This window comes from Rhinolophus ferrumequinum, chromosome 17, assembly GCF_004115265.2.
Source record: "Rhinolophus ferrumequinum isolate MPI-CBG mRhiFer1 chromosome 17, mRhiFer1_v1.p, whole genome shotgun sequence".
Taxonomy (NCBI): Eukaryota; Metazoa; Chordata; class Mammalia; order Chiroptera; family Rhinolophidae; genus Rhinolophus; species Rhinolophus ferrumequinum.
In genome coordinates, this window is record NC_046300.1 from 2197815 (window position 1) to 2224886 (window position 27072).

The following is a 27072-nucleotide window of genomic DNA, read 5'->3' on the forward strand; positions in this document are numbered from 1 at the left end:
TGTTTTATACATAGAATATGATTTCCTCCGCATATTCCTCTACAGTTGTAACAATGCTAACCAACGTGTGTGTGTGTGTATATATATATATATCTGCATTTACATTAATGCATGTCTTCCTGTCAATAGCTCCTGCTTTACAAAGGAAAGTCATTTGGCATCCAGCATCTTTTCTAAATAACATAGTAAGGATGTGACTGAGGTTTTTAGTGGTACAAAGATATTAAAGGCTTTGGCTAGTTTTTAATAGATAGGTCATTTTTCTATTTAATAGACAAAGATATAAGCAGAAAATGGAGGTACCTGTAAACTGGAAAATACTTTCTCCTACACTGATAGAGCAACTGTTAGCTTGTAAAGAAGTCTTCACAAATACTAATTCATGTGATTCTTACAATAATAAGATGCAATAATGATTTTCAGTGATGTTATAGGTAAGAAACCTTAGATGAGTTGAGCAAGATCAAAGATGTTTGTCGGATCTGAGATAAGAACTCTGAACAGTCCTCCTCCAGTAAACCCGTCCCGCCTTCCCTGCCTCCTCAGCACGGCAGTCTAAGCCCATTCACGTGACATGTCACCACAAACCAATTAATTTTATGACATTTAATTTATTCCCCACCTGTTTCCATGAATGATAGTAAGAATAGTACAACCTTTCACCTTCCCAACACTTTAACATGAGTTCAGTCTGCTGCTTTTGGCCTCAGTGTCATGTAGAACTTTCTCAGGTAAGAAAATAAGGTTTTGGGAAATGCATGCGCAGGATTAAGCTAGGTGCCAAATCTCTGTGCATATCCACAAGTTCTCATTCCTGTCAAGAGTTTTATCTAGGGGGAAAAAAAGGATTATCATCCTACTAAAACGTGATGAGGCTCATATTGGATTTATGCTTCAAGCCATTGAATCGTAATTATGTCTGATACAGACACACTTTTAGTAGTTCAGACCAAATAGAAACAATGGCCTTTTGCCCACAAAGGTTCAGATTTGGCTTGCATTTTCTAACTTGACCCATGCACTCGTGTTTAGCATGGAATTGTTATCTGGCCTTGTTCTGCACTGGGACCTTCTTCCACAAGTCCCAAGTTGTTATACAGGAGCCACAAAATGACAAGTGACAAACGGATCTTGTGCCAAAGGTCCGCTGCTATAGTCAATGTGTTGCCCCATGATGCCCCCTGCATTTCTGGTCCTTCAAATCGTGTGTGTGGAGAGCCGCTAGCCCCTGTGATCCTTTCCTTCTGATCGTGAGTCCTCGGCCTGGAGCGTGGTGTCTTCAAGACTGACTTGCCAAAGAATTGGTCTTTGTCTCTTTTTGAAACAGCCCCTCCAGAATGGGAGCGAAAAATCCAGAACACATACCTGTCTATCTATGACAGCCTGTTTTGGGAATGCAAGGCTAGTGGGAAACCACACCCTTGGTACACATGGTTGAAAAACGGTGAGCGCCTTAGCCCAGAGGTAAGCAACTGTGTTGGTATTAAAAACTACCCTGCCTACCTGGGAACGTTTGTCACTGACAGTAACAACAAATGTTTTTTGAATGTTTAGCCGGTGTCAGGAAATGTAGTGGACTCTTTATATATACTAATTTATTTAATTAAACTCAAAGTAGCTGTTAATATTAGCCACATTTTCCACACAAAGTCACATACTGCTCAGTGATAAAGTTACACTCAGATGTCACCATCACCATCACCATCAACATTATCATGTCACCATCATCATCTTCATAGTTAATACCTATTGAATTCTCATATGACACAGGCCATGTTAAACATTTTTCTACGCTTTATTTTATTGCATCCTCATGACAACCTTATGAGAGAGATATGGTTATTATTTTTTATATAGATGAAGAAAATTGATTTCAGAGAGGTTTAGTCACTTGTCCAGGTCACGCAGCAGCTAGTAAATGTTAGAATTAGTATCTGAAACTTAGTCTGTCTGATCTCGGGACCCAAGTTCTTACTGATTACCCAGTATCTTGCTTTTATGAAAACTAACGATTATCTCTAAACCCATAGGAAAGTGGAGAACTGGGGCAGTTATCCACATTTTCTGACCTCAAGCATACTTCTTTCTACAATACTCAGAAAACAAGACAGAGTTGTTTTTCCCATCAAATTATCCAAATAATTGTGCTAATTCTTCATTTTACTTTGTACATGTAGCCATCGCCAGAGACACAAAAATATCTGTTGTTTAGAAGCTGAATATAATGGTTTTTGTTTCAGCTTTAGTGGAATTTTCTTCCTGCACGCCTTTTCATATAACATTCTCTGCTTCCTCCAGCCAAGTTGTGTATCTTTAGAGATGGTAATAGGTACCTTGAAATATTTACTTTTAATTGTGTTTGCAATATTAAACGATTTCGTTGTGTGCACTCAAAATTGAAATTCTACATCCTAAATGGGACTCTGTAACGGATTTTGGCTGTTGAAGCACACCTTATAGTCAGCTGCAGAGAAGAAAATTCAACTCCTCCTACTTATGACACAATTAGAAAATTATCGAGTGATCACATTTCAAATATTTCTGAGACCTTATGATGGGAAGGCAAGTAAATACTTTAATATCCATGTCTAATATTAGTGTCAACCATGTTTTCTGGAATAATTGGAATGATGGTGTGTTCCAAAGTATTTATATACCATATCACAGAAGCTTAATGTACATTCTATGCAGAGAATGCCAATTTTCAAAGAATTGGGATCATATAAAATATACAAACCACTAAAATGATACTAAGCATATTTCTACTTTTTTAGAACTTCAGATAGCTGCTCAGGATCTTGCAGTATGTTCAGCTCATCTTTGTAAACATCAGTTCTCATCCACCCAGATATCATGTCTCACAGATATGCACAACCATAATATATTCTGATTAAGAGAACACCTATGTTAACATACTAGCATCTTTATATGACTTCTCTTTTATTAGGAAAGAATTCAAATAGAAAATGGGACACTTATCATAACTATGCTGAATGTGTCAGATTCTGGTGTCTACCAGTGTGCTGCTGAAAACAAATATCAGATAATTTATGCAAATGCAGAATTGAGAGTATTAGGTAAGTCATTCCTTTATAACCAAAAAAGTCAAAATGACATTTTAGCAAGCTATGATTGAACCCAATTTCTCTGTAAATTTGAAATTGCTTTCCCTTGAAATAATGGGAAATGTCTAAATTAGCTTTTAAAAAATGCAAGATGATAATTATTATTCTGCTTGGGCAATCCATTAAGGCTCCCAGAGGAGACCACCATTGGGTACACCAAACCAGAACAGGCTCCTGCAAAGCTGGTCCTAGCTGAGGTTCTGAATATGATTCAAAAAGTATCCATCATATATACAATGGAATATCATTAAGCCATAAGAAAAAATGAAATACTGCCATTTGCTACAACATAGATGGATTTTTTCTTTCTTTCTTTCTTTCTTTCTTTCTTTCTTTCTTTCTTTCTTTCTTTCTTTTTTTTAATTTCATGTGTACAAAGCAACATAATAGTTAGATATTTCATATCCCCATGACTATATTGTGACTATTATTTGTGTTTTCTAATCCCTTCACCTTCTCTCCCATCTCCACCCCTTCCCATCTAGCAACTATCGGTTTTCTTTCTCTGTATCTCTGAGTCTATTTCTGTTTAATTTGTTTGTATAGTATGCTATTTAGATTCCACATATAAGTGAGATCATATCGTGTTTGTCTTTCTCTGTCTGACTCATTTCACTTAGCATAATATTCTCTAGGTCCTTCCATATTGTTGCAAATGGTAAGATTTCATTCTTCTTTATGGCTGAGTAATGCTCCACTCATGTACCACAGTTTCTTTACCCAATCATTTATTGATGGGTATTTTGACTGTTTCCATGTCTTGGCTATTGTGAATAGTGCTGCAATTAACATAGGGATACATTTTTTTTCAAATTAGTGTTTTGGATTTCTTTGGATAGATATCTAAGAGTGGAAGTGCTGGGTCATAAGGTAGTTCCATTTTCAACCTTTTGAAGAACTCCATACTGTTTCCCAAAGTGGCTGCACCAATCTGCAATCCCACCAACAGTGCACGAGTGTTCCCTTTTCTCCACATCCTTGCCAGCACTCGCTATTTGTTGATTTATTGATGATAGCCATTCTGACAGGAGTGAGGTGATATCTCATTATGGTTTATATTTGCATTTCTCTAATGATTAGTAAGGTTGAGCATCTTTTCATATGTCTATTGATCATCTGTATGTCCTGAGATCATCATGCTAAGTGAAATAAGTCAGACAGAAAAAGTCAAGAACCATATAACTTCACTCATATATGGGATTTAAAATGGAAAGCAACAAACAAACAACACAAATAAACAAGCAAAAACTTATAGACATGGACAATAGTTTAGTGGTTACCAGACGGTAAGGGGGGAAGGTGGTGGTAGAAGAGGGTAAAGGGGTCAAATATATGATGATGGAAGGAGAATTGACTTTGGGTGGTGAACACACAATGCAATATAGAGATAACATGTTATAGAAATGTACACTTGAAATCTATATAATTTTACTAAGCATTGTCTCTCCAATAAATTTAATTTTAAAAAGAAGGATCCATCAGGAATGTTTTCAGCTTCAAATTAAAAAATTGAAAAAGGGAACTCAATTTCTAGTGACTTAAACACAGATTTATTTTATCTGTTAATGAGGAGTTCAGGGGTGATGGCCGAGCTATGGCACTGTACCTTGATGATGTTATTTTTTAAATGTTTTCCTCATGCTTGTGGCCTCATGGTTCCAGGAAGGCTGCTGTAGCTCCCGAAATCAACACCATACTCAAGGCAAGAGAGGAGAGAGGGGACAGAACTGACCATGTCTATCCCTTGGCTAGACCCCTCCACATGACATTGTCTAGATGTCATTGGCTAGAACCCTACCACATGACTACTAGTGTAGGGTGTTGTGAAGGCTTGATAGAACTCGTCCTCTTTCTTACCATGATGATTCATTCATTCAACAAATATTTATTGAGTAATTATACAATGCCAGATATTTGAGCTACAATGATGATGAAGATAAGCATGGTCCCTGCCCTTATGGATCTTTGGACATAGTTATGTAATTAAAATTATAACAAGTTCAATTGAAAAGTAGAAGTTGTTATGAGAGCATGTGGCTTGACATCAACCTAGTAGAAAGAGCTGAAGGGAGCAGCTGGGAAAGGTTTCTTAGAAAAGGAGACATTGTGTTTGAGACCTGAATGAGAAGAGGCAGGCAAGGAGCATGCAGACACCACAGCTGGGATCCTAGAGTCGACAGAACCAAAGGGGCAGCACAAATCCCAAACGGGAGCTTCTGACTTTGAAATCATTAGCTGAGGCCATTGTTTTCATAGTTCCCAGCGACGCTAAAGGCTCAAATTCAGACAAGATAAGATTTGAAAAATGTCCTTACCTCATCAGATTCATCAGGAATTTGGTGCACGCATACAACTGGACGTGGTTTTGCATTTGTGCATTATTATCGTGGTATACTTACAATTCCCTTGATCTTATTTTATGTTTACATGTTAGTTTTGAGATAGTTCTGCCAGGATTTTGAACAAAGAGGATGGTTCCTTTAACTTAATACTTGGGCTCTCATTCTTTTTTGTTTTTTCCTTTACTTGAGAATTCAAGGGAAGCTGGGAAAATAATTCTGTATAGTGGAAAACATTGAGATAAAGAAGTTTGAGAATGATATTTAGGGACAGCCACCAGCGGTATTTGTCACAGTAAATGACTCATTGATCTCTTCCATCCCAAGACTTTCTTAGTGGTGGGAAGAAAGTGATGAGAGGGAAGAAGGATCAAACGAAAAGATACAATGTCCTCCTATGAGTTCTTCGGTGATGATATTGATTTGTTTGTTCATTCTTTCCATCACCGCTACTTATTAAACCTGTATGGTGTCCTAAGCCCCCAAAATATCATTACTAATACTAAAGAGATCTTCATCTTCATAGACCATAGTTTCACTGAGGAAAAAAAGCCAGATTTTAAAATATTATGATGATTATGGTCAAGAATTGGGTAAGTGACAAGTTGAACATAACCTAAATTGAGCACATTCCCTTTAAGCTGAGTTCAGAAGGAAAGTGTGTGCGGGGTTTGGGGGGCAGAGAAGCAGCAGCTGAACTACCCAGAAGCAGGACAGCATGGTGTATCACAAAGAACTTCACTGGGCTCTAGGCTAGGAACGGGGTTCAGATACATGGGCTCCCACATCCATTAAGCTGGATGGACTTGGACGCACCCCAGACAGTTCAATAATTTCCCACCCTCATGATCTCGTATTTGTTCAATATTCATTTAGTGGGGACAAAGTTGAAACTGACAAAGATGTTATTTTAAAAATGGTCTACTCACCTTGAAGGCAAATTATTTACATATTTCTAGTTAAAGGTTTACCTGAAAAAAAATCTGACTCAGTGATACAGCATTTCTGTTTTATTTCCATGGTATTTCATTGTTATATGATAGATAGATAGATAGATGATAAATATTTGATAGATTATAGATATGGACATATAGATATATAGAGGGTGCCAAAAAAATGTATACACATTTTAAGAAAGGAAAACTGTATTAAAATTGTAATCTTGATATATACAGATCATGAAAGATGAATACAAGTCACATTTGACTTCTGCAATTACAAGAGGTGCTCAAAGTGGTTACCATCAGTGTCCTGACACTTCCAATTACAGCGAACTACTGCTTGAGCAACATTAACCAAAGTGTCCATTTTTATACATTATTTTTGGCACCTCTGGTATAAAGATGTCAGCTGGAGTATGTTTAGTGATTTCCCTAATCAGGGTTAAAATTCTTCTTCTGTCTCTTCACATCTTTATTGTAAATTCCGAATGTGACTTTTTCTAACTTGCTTTCCCCCTCATCCTCTGGCTTTTGGTATTGCAATGATCAGCACCAAAAGAAAAATAAATTACACTTAGCACACATAATCTTATTTAATCCCCACACCAGATTTCTGAGGTAATATCTATTGTCATCTTCATTTTACAAATGGAAATACAGACTCCAAATGCCAGGCCGATCAATATCTGACCCCAGAACACCTTGAACCAAGTAATGTAAGAAAATGTTCTGGGTGCAAATATTAGAATCCACCTAGTATACCAAGCTACATCTTGGGTTACTACATGTTATTTATGTAACTTAACAACTTTTACAAATTTTTCATTTTTAGCCTCAGCTCCTGATTTCTCCAAAAATCCCATTAAGAAAAATTCAGTTGTTCAAGTCGGTGGGAACATTGCTATCGAATGCAAACCAAACGCTTTCCCCAAGGCAGCTGTCACCTGGAAAAGAGGAACGGATAGCCTGAGACAGAGCAGAAGGTACCTGAATCTTTATTTGTTTTAATAGTTTGAAATATTTTGTAGCACAATATCTGCCAAATTTTTAGGGTTTCCTAGGTCTTCCAAAATGTCCCCCCTTATGGTAGAGTGATAACTGCATATCTGGAGATACAGAAATTGTTCACATGACAGTAAAATCAAAAGAACCTTCTAAAGCTAAGACCTGCAGTATATTCTGTGTGTGTGCCTGTAATCGACGTATTTTTTAAAATCCTTTAAGAACTTTCCTACATTCAGCTGGAAGAGATTTTCCCGACACAGCCTGCTGAGAATCAGTATTGAGAGCATACTCAAGGACAGAGACTCACACACCTGGTGTGGTGGTTTTAAATAGTCACACAGGTGTTCCCCTCATGACAAAATGGATTCACCACAGGAACAAACGTGGACAGGTTCCTGTAGAGAAGGAAGAGAGCTTTTCTTCCATAATGAATGATGTATGTGTGTGTGGGGGGGAATCCTCGTCCTAACATGTCTTCTACGAGCATTTTTGACTAAACAAAACAGGTGTTTTTCTCTACTTTCTGTACTTTCTGCACCCCATTGTACTGTGGACCCGTGTATAGCTAGAGATGTCTAGACCTAGCTGCAGCTCTGTTTAATGGTGTGTGTGTTACCGGGTGATTAGAAGCACGGTGGAGTACTTCTAAGAGTGGCTATTGTGCTAAAGATATAAACATGGTTCAATGAGCATTTCTTTAGCATCATACGTGTTATGAACTCATATGCAAACCAGGCCAGAGATGTAACAAATGAACGAGACAGGCCAGGGGAAAGAAGGGACAGTGGAACTGTGATGGAAAATGGTAATCTGTCTTGTAAGATAGGACTCTGAAGGACTGGAGAGTGACCTCTGAACCTAACAGAACCAGAACGACGAACCCCGTCAAATGCCATTTTGTGGGGAGGTAACCCCAGGGTTTAGAATGTTCAACATTTCAAGAAAAGCCAGAAATCTGGACACTGGCGTTGAATCTTCTGAACCAGAAAAAATGCCCATAGGCTGGAGGCAGGGACCCCATTTTTTTACATCTGGTCCTTGGAGTGCACATGTGGTCAAGCAGGAGAGAAAAGGTTAAAACCGAGCACTGAGCAGGGATCTGTGTTGGCCCATGGAGGGCTATGTCATGGGTGAACATGCTGTGTCTCCGGCCCTGTCCTGATGTGACGAGATGCACCAGGGAAGGCCCCGTCTAAGGCGCTATTTCTTTCCCTACTCGCTGGTCTCCAGTGGCCTCTGTAACCCTGGACAGAGCTTTTCCCAGGGCAGGTTCTGTTGAGTTTATCTCCATGCGCCCTGTGTCTTGGCAGAACCCATACTCAATGTGTATCTGTGGATGAATACCTATGTCAGAAAGGATGACTAGATAAGGTGTCACCAGCTTCAGAGAAAAGCTGTTTTTGAGGAGATGGGTCAAGATGGAAGAACAGGTGCTTGGAAGCTGAGGTGGGAGGGGGCTGAGGGAAAGCTGTGGGGGGCCATCCTGTGCCGGGACCGCCTGGGGGACTGCTGCACGCTCTCCCAGAGGACGATGTGTAAACCCCGGCAGTGTCCTCTCCCACTGCTGAAGTCTAACAAGGGTTGGATGCTCTGCGGCAGAGCAGAAAGCTCAGGACCCAGAGCAGGGCTCGGCTCCGTGCCTCGGCTGCGGTCACCTGACTGGCCCTACCTTTTACTGAAGGGGCTGGAAGGTCTTGGCCACAGCACGAGTGACTGTTCCCCTTCCGGAACCTCGAAAGGCCCAAATGCAAGGTGTGTGGGGAAAGAGAAAAGGAAGAAGATTCGGATAAAAGTATGAAAATCAGAGAGAGCAAAATTTAAGAGCACTAGGAAAACTGTTGAAACAGCCTTTCAGGTTTTTGGTTTATTTCCTTTTGCTCCACGCACAGTGAGTTGGGATCTTTTCTGTCACAGATACCATATCAGCTTCAGCATTGTCTCACTGCGATTAAGGGGACGACCCCTGTGATTTCTCCTCACAGGTCCGTCTTCCCTACTCCCGCGCTCCGTTGCTTTAGGATTTCATTACAGGTTTCAACCAAAGGAAACAACCAAATACACAAAATGATCCCCTGAACACGTATCCAAATAGTCAAAAAGCACAAATCGAGCCCAGCAGAAGGTGGTGATGGTGGACGCACACCTCTGCCAGGTCCAGGTGACCTTCAGCGGCGATTTGCAAAGGCCGCACCACAGCTCAGTGGGACCACAGCCCAGTGTGTATATACACACACAGTTTCCTCTGCTCTTAGATGAATGAGACAGCACACATTACATAGCTAGTAACTGACGAAGGAGAGACGTGATGCGAAGTCTCCAATCTCCGTATCCAGACCTTTTTTTCGCTACAGATAATGGAGAACATACCCTAGTCTTTATTTTTTGAAGGGTCCTTGTCACAGGATTTAAGCTAATTTCAGATCGAGCAATAATTCTGAATCTGGTTAAGATGTTTGTCATTGGCCTGTGTGCCACAAATGAAGTCGTGACTATTTTAAGAGCTCTATCTTTGCGTCTATATCCGTGGCAGGTTGTCAGAGTAGACGGGTTTTCCTCCAGCTGAAAATAGGTAGATGGCATTACAGACTCCAAAGTCTGCCTGTTTCCTGGGAGTTGATGGTCATATGACATCCACCTCATTCTTTTGGGGGTGCCTGTTCATTCAGAAAAGCACCTAGACTGCCAAAGTGTGTTCCTGTGGGACAGACTGGGACGTGTTATGAAGAGCCCCGCACTGGGGATGACAACGCAGGGATCTGGTCCCAGTTCTGTCACTCGTGAGGGACCTGACCCAGGAGAAAACCACCAGCCTACATTTGTTTTCTTTGAGGACAATGTTTCTTGGGTTTATTTAAGATGAAACAGTGGGAAAACAACTTTAGGAAACATTAAACACTATACCTATGCAGTGACTGCCAGAATGGAAACTACATATTAGAAATCAATGCAATACATTAACCTGGCAGGTTGTAATTGCCAATTCAATCGTACTTATCATTTTATAGGTTTTACTGACCTGCCCATGTGACCAAGTGATTGAGTTAAACATGGTCATTGCTGCAAATTGTCAAAACCGCTAACATGATCTGGTGGGATGAATTCAGAGGGCGCAGAGCGCCCTGGCAGCGAGGCTGGGAGGTCCTCATGGGTCCAGCATCCAGCACCAACCTGGGACAGAGTGGAGGTGCAGTGAATATTTTCTGTGCTGCTAAATCAGTGGAAGTTAGAGTTCCCAGGGTTTTGTTTATGTCTACCTTTCTTAAGATGTTTTGAAGTTAACTCAAAAACTCATTTAATAATGAATAGGCCTGTGCTGTGTGCATTCATTTGTTCTGTAAATATTAAATGAGCACCTGTTACATCCCAAATTCTCCACTAGGGGCTGTGGGTGGAACGCCAAGCTAGCCAACTGCGTGGCACCCAACATCCTTTGCTGAGAAGTGTGTTTCTTTAAACTTCTTGGAATCAGCAGATCTGGGTTCAGTCTCAATTCTACTTGTTAGTCACTCGCTAAGGGGACTGGGTGACCTGTGTACAGTCTCCTGCCATTGGGTGTGTTTATTGCCCCAATCCTGTCCTGTATGCAAATCCCAGTGGCACGTTCTCAACTCCGCCAGCCGGAGCAGAACCATACACCTCATCACAGAAAGTCAACATGAATATAGATTAAGCTCATCTCTGCAAGGCCTTCTCAGGCAACCCGGGAATCAATTCCACATCTGCTAGGTTTGATTAATCGCTGCTTTTTTTTTTTTCCTTGTGGGTCCACTTAGCAAGTGAACTGACAGAAATCAAAGGCCTAGATTTATCTCCTTGTGCCCAGTGACTGCTGGCTACTTGTTCAGGGAAATGTTCGGCTGTTGGACAGACAGCTCAAAAGGCAATGCTGGAATTACCTGAGGTCTGGTCGATGGCCATACAAGCTCTGAACAACAAAAATAAAGAGGCGGAGAGAATTTTTTCCTATTATTGAAAGAATAATAGTTGAATTAATAAATAATCTACACTTCTTTCTCATTTTCCTAAAAAAAAAAAAATCAACCAAATTTCTCCCTAATTTCCTAAAAACAAAATAAAATAAAACCCAGCTATAGGACAGATATATGGTCATTGATAAATAATCATTTTAAATACCTCCTACTGTGTTTCCCCGAAAATAAGACCTAGCTGGACAATCAGCTCTGATGTGTCTTTTGGAGCTAAAATTAATATAAGACCTGGACTTATTTTACTACAATATAAGACCAGGTCTTATATAACACCGGGTCTTTAATATAATATAATATAATATAATATAATATAATATAATATTGTGTCTTATATTAATTTTGCTCCAAAAGATGCATTAGAGCTGATTGTCCAGCTAGGTCTTATTTTCGGGAAAACACGGTATATGTTGGGAAGTATGCCAATGTTGTATATCTCAAAAATTAAACTACAGCCTTTTTCGACTTCAGATACTTTTCTGAGAAACATAGTTGTCACAGGCTTTGCTTGTACCACTTTTATCCCAGTATGTCAAAGAACTAAATGCACAAACATTTTGGAATTCAAGAATCAAACTCACCCAGAGATTCTACCCCTCAGAATGTGAACATAGTCCACATACTTGGAGTAAGAAGGTTGCTAGATGCTGGGGACCAATTCCATTACCTCTACTCACTGGGGCTCAGATGGAGATGGAGATGATAGAGATGGAGATTGAGATAGAGATGGAGACAGAGAGATGGAGATGATGGAGATGACAGAGATAGAGATGATAGAGATGGAGATGACAGAGATGGGGATGATAGAGAGGGAGAGGGAGATGACAGAGATGGAGATGATAGAGATGGAGAAGGAGACGACAGAGATGGAGATGATAGAGATGGAAATGATAGAGATGGAGAGGGAGATGATAGAGATGGATATAGAGATGGAAACGGAGATGGAGATAACAGAGATGGAAATGATAGAGATAGAGATGGAAATGGAGATAATAGAGATGGAGATGGAGATGATGGAGATGGAAATGAACCTAGTTACAGACAGAGCTTCTCCAGTCACGGATTTTGTATGCTTTGTTTTACAACAATGATACCATTAAATCCTGTGTGGCTCAGGACCCTTGGCCAAATGCATGTACCTTGTGGGAATGTGGGAGCCCACTAGGTAGCATGGTATCTAATAGTGATGCTTACTCGGTATTTTTGTCTTCAAGCCCAAATTTGGTGGGTCCACTCCACTTCCACCTGTGTGGCACTCCAACAAACAGAGACATCCCTCTTAGCCACAGCAGTCCATTGTGGGGAAAGGATGGGGGTTTTTGAAAGATGGCAGAAAACTGTGGAGAGTGGAAGCGGAGATGAGGAGAACAAGGATGAGAGGGAGGGACAGGGCATTCTCTGTGCCAAGAGACAACTGATAGGTATTGAGCCAGTCCCTTGATTTTCCTTCTTTTCGTGGGTAAAAAGGTACCCTTGAGAGGAGCTATCTGAAAGCCCTTATCACAGTGACACAGAAAGGGAACAGAATAAAAATTAGTTTGGCTTCAATCTGCTCATTGCTAAACTACCTAGACAAAGTAGTTCCTTTAGTTACAGAACCTGTTGCCCAGCACTGAGCCCCCACTGTGTTGTCTCCCAGGGACTTTTCGTACACATCATGCCAGATGGGGCAGCAGCCAATGAGGGTCTGGCAGCCTGGGTGTGACAGAGCCCATTATATGACGCTCCCTTCCAGTTCGACCCTTCTCTAAGTGTCTTTCAATGTCTGCTTTCTAAATCATCACTGTGTCTTTTTCTTCTACCTTTGCCCCAAATACTCAGTCTTAATAAAAGACACACACACACACACACACACACACACACACACACACACACACACACACCTTTTCAATGCAGTTTTAGCCCGAACAAAGCAACTGGTAAGCAAGCTGCTCTACCCTTTCTCTTCCTCAGGGTTTCCTAATGGAGCAAGCAAATAAACTTAATTTTATTTTGTGTCACCAATTACTTAATGTAATAGTGCTTAGTACATCAGGTAGCATGAGTATCAAACAGGCAAATGAACCATATGTCCCCATGTTTTAGGAAGAATGACAGTCTGCACAATGCCAGGCTTATGCCATCCTCCCTTCTGTGCTCCCTCGTTGTAATAAAATTTTAAATTGCTCATGCTCAACTCCTGAGAGCCTTGTCATGGCGAGCCTTTCCCAGGGTGTACATCCTGACGGTGTCAGGAGCCATCTGAGAGTCATGCCTCTGTCACCAGAGATGTAACAAGCTCAGGTCCTGCGTGTACCACTGTCAGTCTCGCTCTCATTTCCCCCTCTTGCCATCCCACCCTCCCTCCTTTATCCCACTGGCCTCTCCAGGTCTGGATCAGTGCCCCTTTAGCACAATGCATGCAGGACCACCTGCCGGCCGGTCACTAAAGATGGAAAGCCTGCCTTTAACTCCCGCCTGCCCGGCTGGTGTGCTGTTTCACACCGCTGTCTTGGGTTAGATGACTGTTGCTGTAGTCCATATGTAAAATGTTTAATGATGGGTAATCCACCCTGTGGCTTTCAACCCAGGGCGAGTATGATGGAGCACAGAAGGTCCTCAAGTACATGGACCTTATAGGTTCCTGTCCTGTACCCTATACCAGAAGTGTGTAAGCTCATAGCTCTGTCGGTAGGTTTCAAGTTTGATCACATATAAGAACCTGATGAAAAATGCAGATCCCAGGGCCATGCCCAAGATGTTGGGTCAGTAGGAAAGAAGCGGGGCTGAGGAACCAGTCTTTCTATACATCCACACTCTCTGCTCCCAAGAGAAGATGAGCCTATTGAATATCACCCAAACACTGCATGGGTACAAACATGTTACTTAAAAAAGGGAAACTTCATTTAATCTTTTTTTCCTCCAGAATTTTACTTCCTATACAAAAACGCTCTGCTCCTCATCTTATCTCACTATGGAAGCCCTCAATTCACTTAGTTTTGGAAAATATGAAAACAATTTGCCTAGAATGGTGTCCGATTACTTGAGTCCTTTCTGATAATTTCTGAGTGACATTTATATCTTCCAAAGTTTACATAGATATTCAACAGCAATAACTGTATAGGCAGAAAAGGTCAGTAATTAGTGCAATGTGTACAAATAACCTTTTTTTGTTCTTGGTTTGACTTTTGAGCAAAGAAGTGATTACTTGATATGCTTACAGTAAAATGCTCCTTACCTAGAAAGAAAATGGTTGCTGGACAGGTACATGGTTCTACCCACACCTTCTTACTGATGCTGGCGGGCATTGTGAAAATAAATAGATAGGAGTAAATAGATAGAAATTGAATTGCTGTCTTGATAACCATTATGACCCAGCTGAAAAAATGAAAGCCATTCCTATTGTGTGGAAGTCAGGCTTGTTAATATCTTCAAAATGAGGCGAGGGTTTGTTAGAGCAGTGTTTTTAGTCACTGGTTGTTATTTTCCAATTTCTGTTTAGTTTTTTTTTTTTTTGCACAGTGGAACTTTTTTTATTGTTCCCAGTGAAATTAATGCAAGCTCCCATTTCATGACAGTTTAAATTTAGCCAGCCTGGCCCGTGTCCAGGAGGGAGAACCAGAGCCCCGCTCAACACCCGCCCCTGGTGTGCCCCAAGAATCCCCGAGGTCTCCTGAGAGCCTAGTTTGAGAACTGCTGATTTGGAGTGACAAATCTGATTCTCAAGTATGACTTGTCGAACTACTCATTTATTTATAAGCACAGTTGCAAACCAATTTGACAGTCCCTGTGAAACATTCTGGGTTTATAAGTTTGAATGAGCTCAGTCTCGTGGGGAGGCAGACAGGTCAACAGCTGCAGTGCAGAGAGGCACATGTCACCGCAGAAAGAAGACTGAGGACATTCAGGAACTCAGCTCACAGGAGTCCAGAGAGGCCTCAGCAGGTTGCACGCGCCTAAACTCACACAAGGGCATTTTTTCCAGAAGAGGAAGGTGGGAGGAACAGGTGTGTCATGTGGCTACTTACTCCGTAGTCAGTTTTATAATCAGTGCCAGTTCAAAGGTCACGTAGACTTCCCTTCAACACACGATACATTTTCCCCATGATTCCTTGAAGTGCACACTCAGATCGTTTTGTGAGTCTGATTACTAAAGGGTTGCTTAGATATACTTACCTACATACACTTTCATTCTCTCTCAGATTAAGTTAACAAACACAGCCAGAAATCTTTTCTTCTCATACTTGACCCTGAGTCTCATCATATAATAATAATAATAAAAATAATAATAATAATTAATAATAATAATATCCATTTACAGAGTACCTGGCATGAACATACAGTGTGCTAAGATGCTAGATACATCATCTCTTGGTGTTGCATGATATCCATGAGGGGATTATTATTTATTCATATTTTTGAATAAATGATAGAATAGCTTCCAATTCCAGGAAGCCCTGACTCCAGAGCCATGTGTAATCTTAAACATCTTAATATAGGACTTTCATGTACCATAGAACCCATCTGTGCAGCTAAAGGCAGACCGTCAGACTCTACACATTATTTCATCCTTGTTTTTTCACTTCGACTAAAATCTTCTAAAAACAGTGACAGATGTAGTTAAACTATTTCTATACCAACAAAAGGCATAGAATACATCTGTGTGTTGTCAAAATACTGATAGAGGAAGTCAATTCATAGCAATAAGATAAAATAAGTGAGTCCTCTTGGCGACTTAGCATCCTGCATCCATGATGCTCAAATGACTGGATTTTGAATGAAACATGCAATGGAATTTTTGGTGACATATAGATATGCAAATTCAATCAACAGTGATAAACTCCCTAAGCTCCATAAAGGACTTGATCTAAACACAAAATTATGTACTATAATTAAGAAGAGAGCATCAGAGCTAGCAGACAAGGCGTCGCATCCACGCTGGCCCCCACTCTCAGCCACAGTTCTGAGCTTAGTTGTATAGACTCTGAGAACTTGGGAAGTCCACTAGCGTCCATCACGTTCTCTACCACCTTCCAAATAGGAGGGCGAAGCATTTCCCAGATAGGTACATTCTAAAATCACCAAATTACAGACCTGGAGTGAACGGGGTCATCATTAACATTACAGCCCAACTCCATCACTCTTTAGACCTCAGAGCACCCAGGACCTCAGGGACAAAGTTCATAGTTTGGGGTCATCTGGCTGTGTTTGAATCTTGTCTGTCTTAAAGTATACTGCAGTTAAAACTTCACGTTGGACGAATGTCAAAGCCCGGAGGAAATCGCACAGGAGGCATCATCATAAAGGTAACGAGAGCGAAGCCAGCACTCCCTCGTGGTGTCCAGGCTCCCCCCTCTCCCACAGTCTCTCCAGTTAGTTCTCCCCTAGTTATTTTGGGGCACACTTTTTAAAAACTTCTTCTAAGTCCTATGTTCACAAACTTTTGTCCTTTGCCAACTTTATAATTTCCTATCTTTTCTTTTGATTTGCTTGTCCTGCAAGGCATGCTAGCATATGCATCTGTATTAATTCCTCTTTGTATTTTCTCAGCATCCGAAAATACCGCTGCAAATGGAGACTTTTCTTTATCTTTCTCTTCTACTAAACAACTCAGTATTCCTGTTAGGCCTCTTTCATTGGATTAATTTAGCTAAGCCTTCCATCTGATGCTGTTTTGTTAATGTTAAATCACATTTTCTCAACATTTTATGGTAATCAGCCTAACAGCACACTCTGGCATGCCTTTGGAATAAAGACACATCATGACACCAAATAATTATGTTATTTAGCGACTGCTCTCATCTGCCGTCTCCTAATTTGTGTCATAATTCAGTCACCCTGAGTCTGTGTTTGTGTTGCGTGTCAGCCACTACAAAGCTGGTGCTTAAATTATTTGTGTATGTTAAACAAGGAGTCACTTTTTGATGAATTCTGAGGTCTGAATATCTGATGTCTGCTTTCTGCTTTGGAGTTTAGGACACTTGAACTAGAAACTGAACTTTGAAACATTTGGTTGTTTACACCAGTAATTAGGCATTACCCATAAAGTACAATTGCAGAAACCACGAATTAAAAAAAAAAAAATTAGACACTGCCAGCAGTCATATTATTATTTCCATGTAAATTATAAATTGAGTCAATTGCTAGTCTCCATGTAACACCTCTTCACAGTCCTTGGCTAGTTAAATCCTTGGAGTTAGCTGTGCGATGACCCCAAATCATCTTTGACTGATCAGTTCATGGGAAGCATATCTTCAGCTATTTCATCTGTTTTAAAATATATATTCTTCTAATGTGTTGAGAGTGGTGAGAAAAGACAAATTAGAGGCACCCACACATGTCTCTGTTTCCTCAGGCACCTGAGAAGAACTTACTTTCTGACCAAACAGCAAAATTGAATTGATTTGTGCTACCAGTTTGATTTGCCACTTCACATAGGTTTCCATTTTTCTGTCCTTTCCTAACCCCTCACCCCCCACTACACAGATACATTTAAGCACTCTGCTTAATGCAACTTAACACAAGAGACAACAGAAACACAATTATTTGTCTAGAGCTAGGACAGAGGATGAGAAAATACTATAAATATGATTGCTGTATTTCTGTGAACCAATCACATACTGAGGAACACCCCCCGCCCCCAAACAGGTCCATGATAACATAATTAAAACAATTTGGTTATGGATTTTATTGGACCTTTAGTTTCATGATTGGAAGTTTACAAAAGAGCAATTAAGATGTGCTCCGTACATGCAAGTCTTATACTCAGTAACACTGATTTAAACGCACTTCTTCACCTCCATGCTTATACTATGTCATATGGCGTAGCCAACCTAGTGGAAAAGTCATGTAGCTAAATAACCACCTAGTTCATACTAGCTAGCTTTTACTTTTACAGAAAGAGGTTATTTGACTAAATGACTTTCTGTTCACTCACTGAATTTACTGATAATAGTTATAAACATATATCCAGACCTAGAAAGAAAAAGCCAAAGATTTTGGAGTAGATACAATCAGAAGACATACAATAATTAAGTACCTACAAATTGCCCGTATTCTTCGGGAATACAAAGGAATAAAGATTGATAGCTACCATGTTGAGGGCACTCTTTTACCCTCTAGACTTATGCTCAGCATTTTTAATATTTTTTTAATTCTCAAAACAAACTGATGTTGTTATTGCTACTGTTATCCCCATTTTACATGTAAAATTTGCATAAAAATCAGGCAGGTACTCCCAAAGTAACACAGCCAAAAGGGGAGCTGGGACACAAAGCAAAAGTGGGCTGACTAGAGTCTGTGGTCTCAAAACACCTCAAAAACTTTGCCTATTCAGAGAATGAAGACTTGTTTCAAAAGAAAATTATGACAAAGGAGTAAAGGCAACACAATGGAGCCAAAATGGTCTTTTCAACAAATATGGCTGAAACAATTGGATGTGCACGTGCCTCAGAAATTAACTTAAACTGGATCAAATACTTAAAAATAAAACACAAAACAATAAAACTCCCAGAAGATAACAGAGGAGCAAACCTAGACCACCTTGGTATGGTGATGATGTTTAGATACAACAGCAAAGGCAGATCCATGAAAGAAAGGCACGATAAGCTAGACTTCATTAAAATTAAAACGTTCTGCTCTGTGAAAGACAATGTCAACAGAAAAGTTAAGCCACACATTGCGAGAAAATATTTGCAAAAGACACATCCAATAAAGGACTATTATCTAAAATACACAAGGAGCCCTTAAAACTCAATGGTAAGAAAACTCCATTGAAAAGTCAGCCAAAGACCTCATTTTGATAAACACCTCATCAAAAAAGACACAAGGCTGGCAAATGAACCTATGAAAAGATGTTCCACATCATAGGTCATCAGGGAAATGAGAATTAGAACAACACCTATCAGAATGGCCCAAATCCAGACTGACAACACCAAATGCTGGTGAGGACGTGGAGCAACTGGAACTCTCATTCATCGCTGGTAGGAATGCAAATGGTGCAGCCACTTTGGAAGTCAATTTGGTAATTTCTTAGGAAACTAAACATACTCTTACTATACGATCCACCAATCGCCCTCTTTGGTATTTACCTAAAGGAGTTGAAGACACATATCCACACAAAACCTGTACATGAGTATTTATAATAGTTTATTCCTAATTGCCAAAAGCTGGAAGCAGCCAAAATGCCCTCCTGTAGGTGAAGGATAAATAAACTGTGGTCCATCCAGACCACGGAATATTATTCAGAGCTAAAAACAAATGAGCTCTCTCAAGCCATGAAAAGACATGGAGGAAACTTAGATGCATATGACTAAGTGACAGAAGCCAGTCTGAAAAGGTTGCATGTGGCATGAGTCCTACTATATGACATTCTGGAACAGGCAAAACTGTGGAGAAGTAAAAATCCCAGTTGTCACCAAGGATTGGGGGTGGGGAAGCTGCATAGGTGGAACATAGAGGATTTTAGGGCAATGAAAATGCTGGATGACACTATAATGATGGATAGATGCTATTATACATTTTCCAAACTCATAGAACGTACAACAGCAAGGGTGAACCCTGAGGTACATGGTGCTATTTGGGTGACTTGACGTGTCAGTGTAGGTTCTCAGTTGTAACAAATGTACCATCTGGTGGGAATGATGACAGTGGGGGAGGCTGTGCATGTGGCGGGGGGAGGTATATGGGAATCTCTGTACCAGTCTCTCAACGTTTTTAACAACCTAAAACTGCGCTAAAAAAAATTACAAGGCAGCATAATGATTCAGATCATGATTCAGTAACAAAACAAAACAAAACACTGACTCAGGATCAGAAGATGGCATCCTGGCTGTGGTTAAATGATTAATTATTAATCCTCCCCACATATTAGTTTTATTGATGTGGAAAACATAAATAATCTTTCACATTGGGGGGCGGATACTGTGGATTGCAGCGATCGGGAGGAGAGGTATCACAGAGAAGGCTGCCTACCTTAGCCCAGGTTCCCTAGGAAACAAAGCGAAGGGTGAACAGGAAAAGACTGGAAGCATGAGGACCTGGTTTTGTTGCACTGCCCACCGACTCACTTTAAGCCACAGTGTCACCCAGCTGGCACTTTGGCATCTGGGCTCTCTCAGCCACATAAACTGTCTCCAGACAGAAACTACTTGGAAACAAAAAGGGATTTATCTCTCTGGCTGTCCTTTTGCTGGTGGGGTCACGCTGTGGGGACCTTTGACAGATGATGGCACTAAGAGAACCTGAGGGGATACGTAACGTGTGTCTGAAACAGTAGCTGGCAGTCAACATAGGCATAGGAGGATGGGCGGGACTCAGGTGAGCAGCTCAGGTGCAGAGCCCCTTCTAGACCCGTAGGGCAGAGTCCAGGCTTTCATCTGACAGGTCCGTGAAGGACGTCCTCTAAGGAAGATGTGCAAATTCTGAACATGCTTCCTGTTTGGGACTTACAGGACAGTTTCCTGAAAACAATATCTGTGGTCTTTCCCAGAAGATGAACAAAGGAGATGAATAACATATTTAAGAATTTCTTCCCTTTGTGTGTGTGTGTGTGTGTGTGTGTGTGTGTGAATTTCCTGGCATGTGTTTCCTCTTGTTTAGAAGTGATTCAAGATTCTAAGTGTATTGTGCTTTACTGCAGATGGTCTGAGTCCATCTGGATTTTGATTTTCTGTGGCCCGTTCAATTATCTCTCTTGACATAGCACTTCATTTCTCTCTGTGTGTGTCTCTCTCTCGTCTCTTTTACTGAGATATCTCTTTTGAGTGAGAACGCTCAGGTTCTCACTACTCTGATGATCTCAATGGCAAAAGAGGTTTTCATCAATTCATTGATTAAGTCACAGCCAGAAGTGTGAGATGTTTTCTGTGGCTAATTGCCATTAGAGCCATTTAATGTTATTTCCATAAAAGGAGAACTTTTATTTTGATATAAATAAGCAAGCTTCGGTATTTACTTATTTGTAGATCATATCTGTCATCTTTTTGTAGCTTGTTAAATAAGGAATTTTTAAATGATAGCGTATTAAGTGACACTGACATTAGCATAGATATGCCTATTAACTATGATAATCAGGTGCTAAAATTATTAAAATGTAATATCAGTGTTTGATCTAAAATGGATTCCAGTGGGACATTTTACCTAAAACCTAAATTGTGAAGAGTCAAAATTTATACACACTTTTTTATTTCTTATCTAACTTATTCTAATCCAATTTATTTTACATTTTCTAGAAATCAGTAAAATTAGACAGTCAATTAAAATTTCATGGTCGACAGTATTATCTTTAGACAAAACTGGAAGCAGTACTCCAGTTAATAATCTAACTGTAAAAATAGCAGGATTGCTCTAGTTTCAGAAATTGTAATTGCCCAATGTCCTAATTTTTCTTAGTTCAAGAAATTTAGCTAGTAGTAATCTCCGATGTCCTCAAACTTTGTGATATTATCAAACAAAACAATCAGAGCCTTCCTCATTTTCTAATCACAATTTAGAATCTACATATGTAGATCTGTTTTCTATATGTCAATCAATTAAGATCGGATATTTATCCAGTTAGTTGTAGTGATAAAGTAGTCGTGAATGCTCATCACTATTGTATTTGTGACGTTTACGATGAACAGACGTTACGTACACCTCAGGAAAGCCAGGGAAAGAGTCCTCACATTCGTCTGTAGATAGATCCTTAGAATGACACAAAATTTGACACACATGTTCCAGGGGAAGGAGTCCTACAAGTTCACTTGATGTGGTCATCTGTCTTCCTGGTGTTCTTGTCACAGGAGCACATCCAGTAGTAAGACGGGTGGGGAATCATGCCGACGGGCCCGGCGTCTGTTCCTTGTGTGCTCCTCGCACTCCCTGACAGGGGGAAGACTGAGATGTCGTATATTCAGTCACTCTATGTAGTCTGCCTTGAACTTAGCAGTTAACCTTGAAATGTTTACATATGTTGGTGGCTCAGTTTTCTACATGTTCTATTTTCTGATTCCACTATGAAATTTACCAGTGTCCCTTGACTGCCAGGCACAGCTTGCACTTCTGAATTTCTACCTTTTTATGCTGAGAATGAAATTAGAGGAATAGTGTGGAACATTACAAATGTTAACTATTAATGTTTCTGTTGTTGAATGGTCATACTACAGCTACCCATGTAAACGTCCGGAAATTTTAATTTTTACACAACATCTTGTTTTTTATTCAATAAAATTTTATATCAGCTTGAAGTGTACAGTATAGTGGTTAGACACTTATATAATTTATGAAGTGAACCCCCAATTAGTCTAGTACCTACCTGGTACCATACGCAGTCATTACCATATTATTGGCTATATTCCCCATGCTGTATTTTACATTCTTGTGACTATTTTGTAACTACCAATTTTTTTTTCCAGAACAGTTTAACCTATAGATAGAATACTAAGCTTTGGTAATTTGGGGAAAATTTTTCTATTCAATTGTGTAAACAGTTGAATTATTCTGATTCAGTGGGTATTGGAGCATAGAGACTTGAGGAGAAAAATATTGTCACTGAGCTGTGAAGTGACCATAGTGGGAGAGTTACAGAGGAAATACACAGAGCCCAGAAGGCAGGTATCAGAGCTCAGTGACAACAACGCTCAGGGACCGCTAGCCATGAGCTAATTAAAGCCACAAATGTGCTGCTGAGTTTAGCCAGACACAGGGTTTGAAGACCCCGAACATGAGTAAGAACCAAAGTGAGAGTCAAAGGTACCAGTCTGAGTCCTGGAGGAGGGCGATGGTCAAACACTAGTGTCAGCCAAGAATAAGACTAAAATTAATCACTAGCATTTGATTAATTCTGTTTTCATATCAGCCCTAGTATCATTCCCAAAATAAACATAAGAACACTGTGGACTGGAAGACAAAGTATCGCGCACACAGTCAGCAAGTTGTGTGGACTCCACAAGGGGTCTTGAGCAGTGAAACAGGGCTGGGGACAGTCTTGCTGGTATTAGTCTCCTTTCAAAATGCCTCACACATACCTCTCAGGTCCCATTCATTCTCTGGCTGGACGAGAAACTGGTTTGTTACAAACCGATGTGTTGACCGCTAACTAGGAGTCAGGCAGAGAGTGAAGCGCTTGTAACAGCTTCTGTCATTTACTCCTGACCACCATGTGACGCAGGTAATACACGTGTCCCATGTCACAGAAAGCCGGCAACCTGCACTGTGCAGTGACTTGGCCCCAGCTCGATAAATATTAAGTGTGGAGCTCAGATTCAGTCCCAAGCAATTTGACCCACCCCCATGTTCTACCTACTCTGCTAAGAAACCCATGACTTCGCAGGCTGGCGTAAGAGAAGTAGAAAAATAGTCCTTGGTATTACTGTTGCCATCATCATTACCTCACAGGTTAAAGTGTTTATGGTTAAAACACTCCAACCGCAGGATATCAAAGTCACCTTTACGATCTCAGAAACAGTAAGAACCCCGAGGAGAGTCACCTTCGTGCACATACACAAGTGTGCCATCCCATGCTGGGGACCGGTGGGCGCTCTGGGAACTTGAAGCAGCACTTGCTTCCTGGTCTAAAGAGAAAGACATGCTTAGAATCGTGACCCTGCACCACATGGGGACGGGGGTACCTTGAGTCAATGATAGCTTCTTTCTAGCCCTCAGTGTCCCGATTGTACAGTGGGGATGAGCCCCGCGGTGTGAATTAAGGATCCAATGAGTTGCCACTTATTGTACACGCAGTAGAGGGACTGTGCAGGGTGAGATGACAGTAATAGTCCCTACCCTGCCGAGAACTGAGCAGTGAATTTTATCATGGAAAACAGCATCCTTGGTGTTAACATGGTTTAGTCCCCACATCCCTATTATAATATCTAACATGTGCCTTCAACACAGCAGGTATTTAGTAAATATTTGTTGAATAAATTAAGAAGGACAAAAAACTCTTAGCATGGCCCCATTTCCAATCATGCATTTAAATTGCCTGTGAAATTTTGGAAGTTTTTCCATATTCATTGGAATGCACATATTTCCATAGATGATTTTATGACCTATTGTCTATTAGCAGCATAGTCTCAGCATTCAATCCAAATATAAATATATATTATATGTAATCAATCACTTTATTGTCTCCTGCTTTTTTCCCTATAACTATATTCTATTCCCTAATTGTTCATGCAAATCTCCATTTTTATCACCAGAATGCTTTCCCATTTTTTCAGATAGCCAAGCTTATCTACACCTGTCACCATGTTTTGTTTTTAAATACCAGAGGAGCTTAAATGGAATAAAGATAGAATATTTTAACATATTTTATTAGTATGTCCCTTTCTACCTTCCAGATACCATTTAAAATATCTTTTAGAATATTTCAAAAGAAGGATAGAAAAAACTCAGTCTTTATTTTGCTCTATGGATTACCAAAACCATCAATTAAAATGTTCCAGTTAATTTTTACATGTGCATTCTTCCTTATCTGAAAATGTAAATTGCTTTGTACAATTTGATCTTAGCTTGATTTTTAAAAATCATTTCTGCTAAGCCAGGTTTGGTATGTGGCAGAACTGGAAATTCTCATTTTTAAAAATATTTTTGTTTGATTCTTACGCATAAAATTAGGGTTATGAATAGGTGGTTTGATTCCACCAACATTTTCACAAAGTTTTCTTACTATATTTTAACACCTCTAATTAATGAAAAAACAATAAATGACATGTTGAAATATTCATATTTCTTATCATGTGATAAACTTTCTAGTTATTGTTAAATATCTATATAAATATTTCTATATCCTAAATCAATGGGGAGAATTATTTTTAAGTTATCTATTTTTAATAAATGATAAATCAGTGTGGTTACTAGTTTGGTTACTTTCCTAAATCACTTAAATCTAACTTTTTTATTCTTTTATATATTTTTACATATTACCCTTAGGAAAACAAGGCAGATTCTTACTTAGAAATAAAAATAATCTTTACAGACTGAAGTTTGATTCTGAATTGTTCTGAATTTACTATTCCTTTCAAACGTTATTGTGCACATCGATCCGTGGGTCTCTTGCTAAAATGCAAAGTCTGGCATGAGACCACATTTTGAGAAGGAAACACATAAGACTATTTTAAGGACAGCTAATGATAACTCAGCAGCGACTTCTTGAACATCATCGTTAACATGCAGAATTAGTTTCCTGCAAGTAAGGTAAAAGTGATGGTTTTGGAAAAGGCAAGAGATTATTGCCCTTTCCTGATTATTGGAAAGGGCAATAATCAGATATAACTTTCCATCCATTCTCTAAGGCTTATTAGCTGTTTAGTCTTGGGCTGATTTCATATTTTCTCAGTAAGTCTGTCTTCTCAGTATTTTGAATAGTGGTAGACACTTGAGAAATATCCAGTGACTGATTAAAATTTCAAAAGAAATAATCAGTTTTGATGAAAGCAATTTTATTCCAATTAACAAACATTATTGAACAAGTACGATGAGTCTAAAAAGGGTGATGGATTCAGGGTAATATTAAACCACTGGTAACACTAATAGTCCCTTTCTAAGAGTTAAGTGAAAAACTATGACATATAAACATTGGCATTACTAGCTGGGAAATGTGTCTGATGGCATTTAGATATCAGCAGATATATTTTTTAAATCATTTAAAATGTTTTATTAGCCAAAATTTTAATGTTTTCTGTTGCTGAAAATTCTGAGTTATTCCTAAATTCTAAAGGTCGATAATGCACCCAAATGCTTCTCACATTGACCTCTTCTAATTAAATCAGATAAAGAATTGTATTGAGTTAGAAATGTGCTGCCCAGGAGAATAGCTTTGTTACTGTCAATTATGGTATGATTTCATTGTGAATGTAAATTGAGATCGAGAAACTAGACATTTTAGAAATTAAATAAGATAGCAAATGTCTGCTGTTGGGAGCTACTCCAAGATAATGATTTTTAAAAAGAATTCTGAATATGAGCCACGGACCATTCTAAACCCAGATGTGGGCCCTCCCAGTCACTTCATGACAGAATGTGGAGGCACTCGCTAATAATCAACCCAGCACCACTAGCTGGTTTTATACAAATTATAGTTGACTGATAGTCTCTGTGTTTCAAATTGGGTAATTAATTGTATTAGCTATATTTCATGTAATACACACATATTAGAAACAATAATACATTTGCAATGCAACAAACACTGTTTCATTATTGTTAATGGATGTGACGTGCATACCAATTGTCTTGCCTTTCCTTCCTTTAAAACTGTTGGCATTAAAAATTACTTTTAATCACTTGTTTTTGTACAATCCTGACTACCCACTAGTGTTTTTACAGATGTGTTTTTAAAAGGTGGCTAATTCAACTTATAAGACATAAAACTGGGCAGATGCTTTAGTTCTTCCATTTATTTGTCTCCTCGTGAACATTGGATGGTGACATTGTCAAGAAGCCAACCTTGGGGTTTCCCCCAGTTACACCAGCATATTGGAGTTTGCTTTTGACTGTTTCTGATTTTCAGAGAAAATATAATAATAATCATTTTGTGAAAGAGTGGAACTTCTTCAGTAATTATCGCTCCACCCTGTGCTCTGCGCCTGCGTGCATCATGGGAACATTTAAGTCAGTCTGATTAATGAAGCCTTTATTCTTTTCTCTCCTTCCATCCCCTTCTGATGGGGGTGGCTGCTTACTGCAGGAGGGGCTGCTAAATAAGACAAAGACGAAACTG

General features: G+C 39.6%; 1 protein-coding gene across 1 annotated transcript in view; it reads left to right on the plus strand.

The window, feature by feature from the left end:
* Window positions 1-27072, plus strand: part of CNTN6 (contactin 6) — a 249377-nt gene that overhangs the window by 184630 nt on the left and 37675 nt on the right. Inside the window, 3 exon segments of the mRNA XM_033131532.1 lie at window positions 1328-1464; window positions 2948-3077; window positions 7238-7388. Coding sequence (XP_032987423.1) covers window positions 1328-1464; window positions 2948-3077; window positions 7238-7388 — 418 coding nt within the window.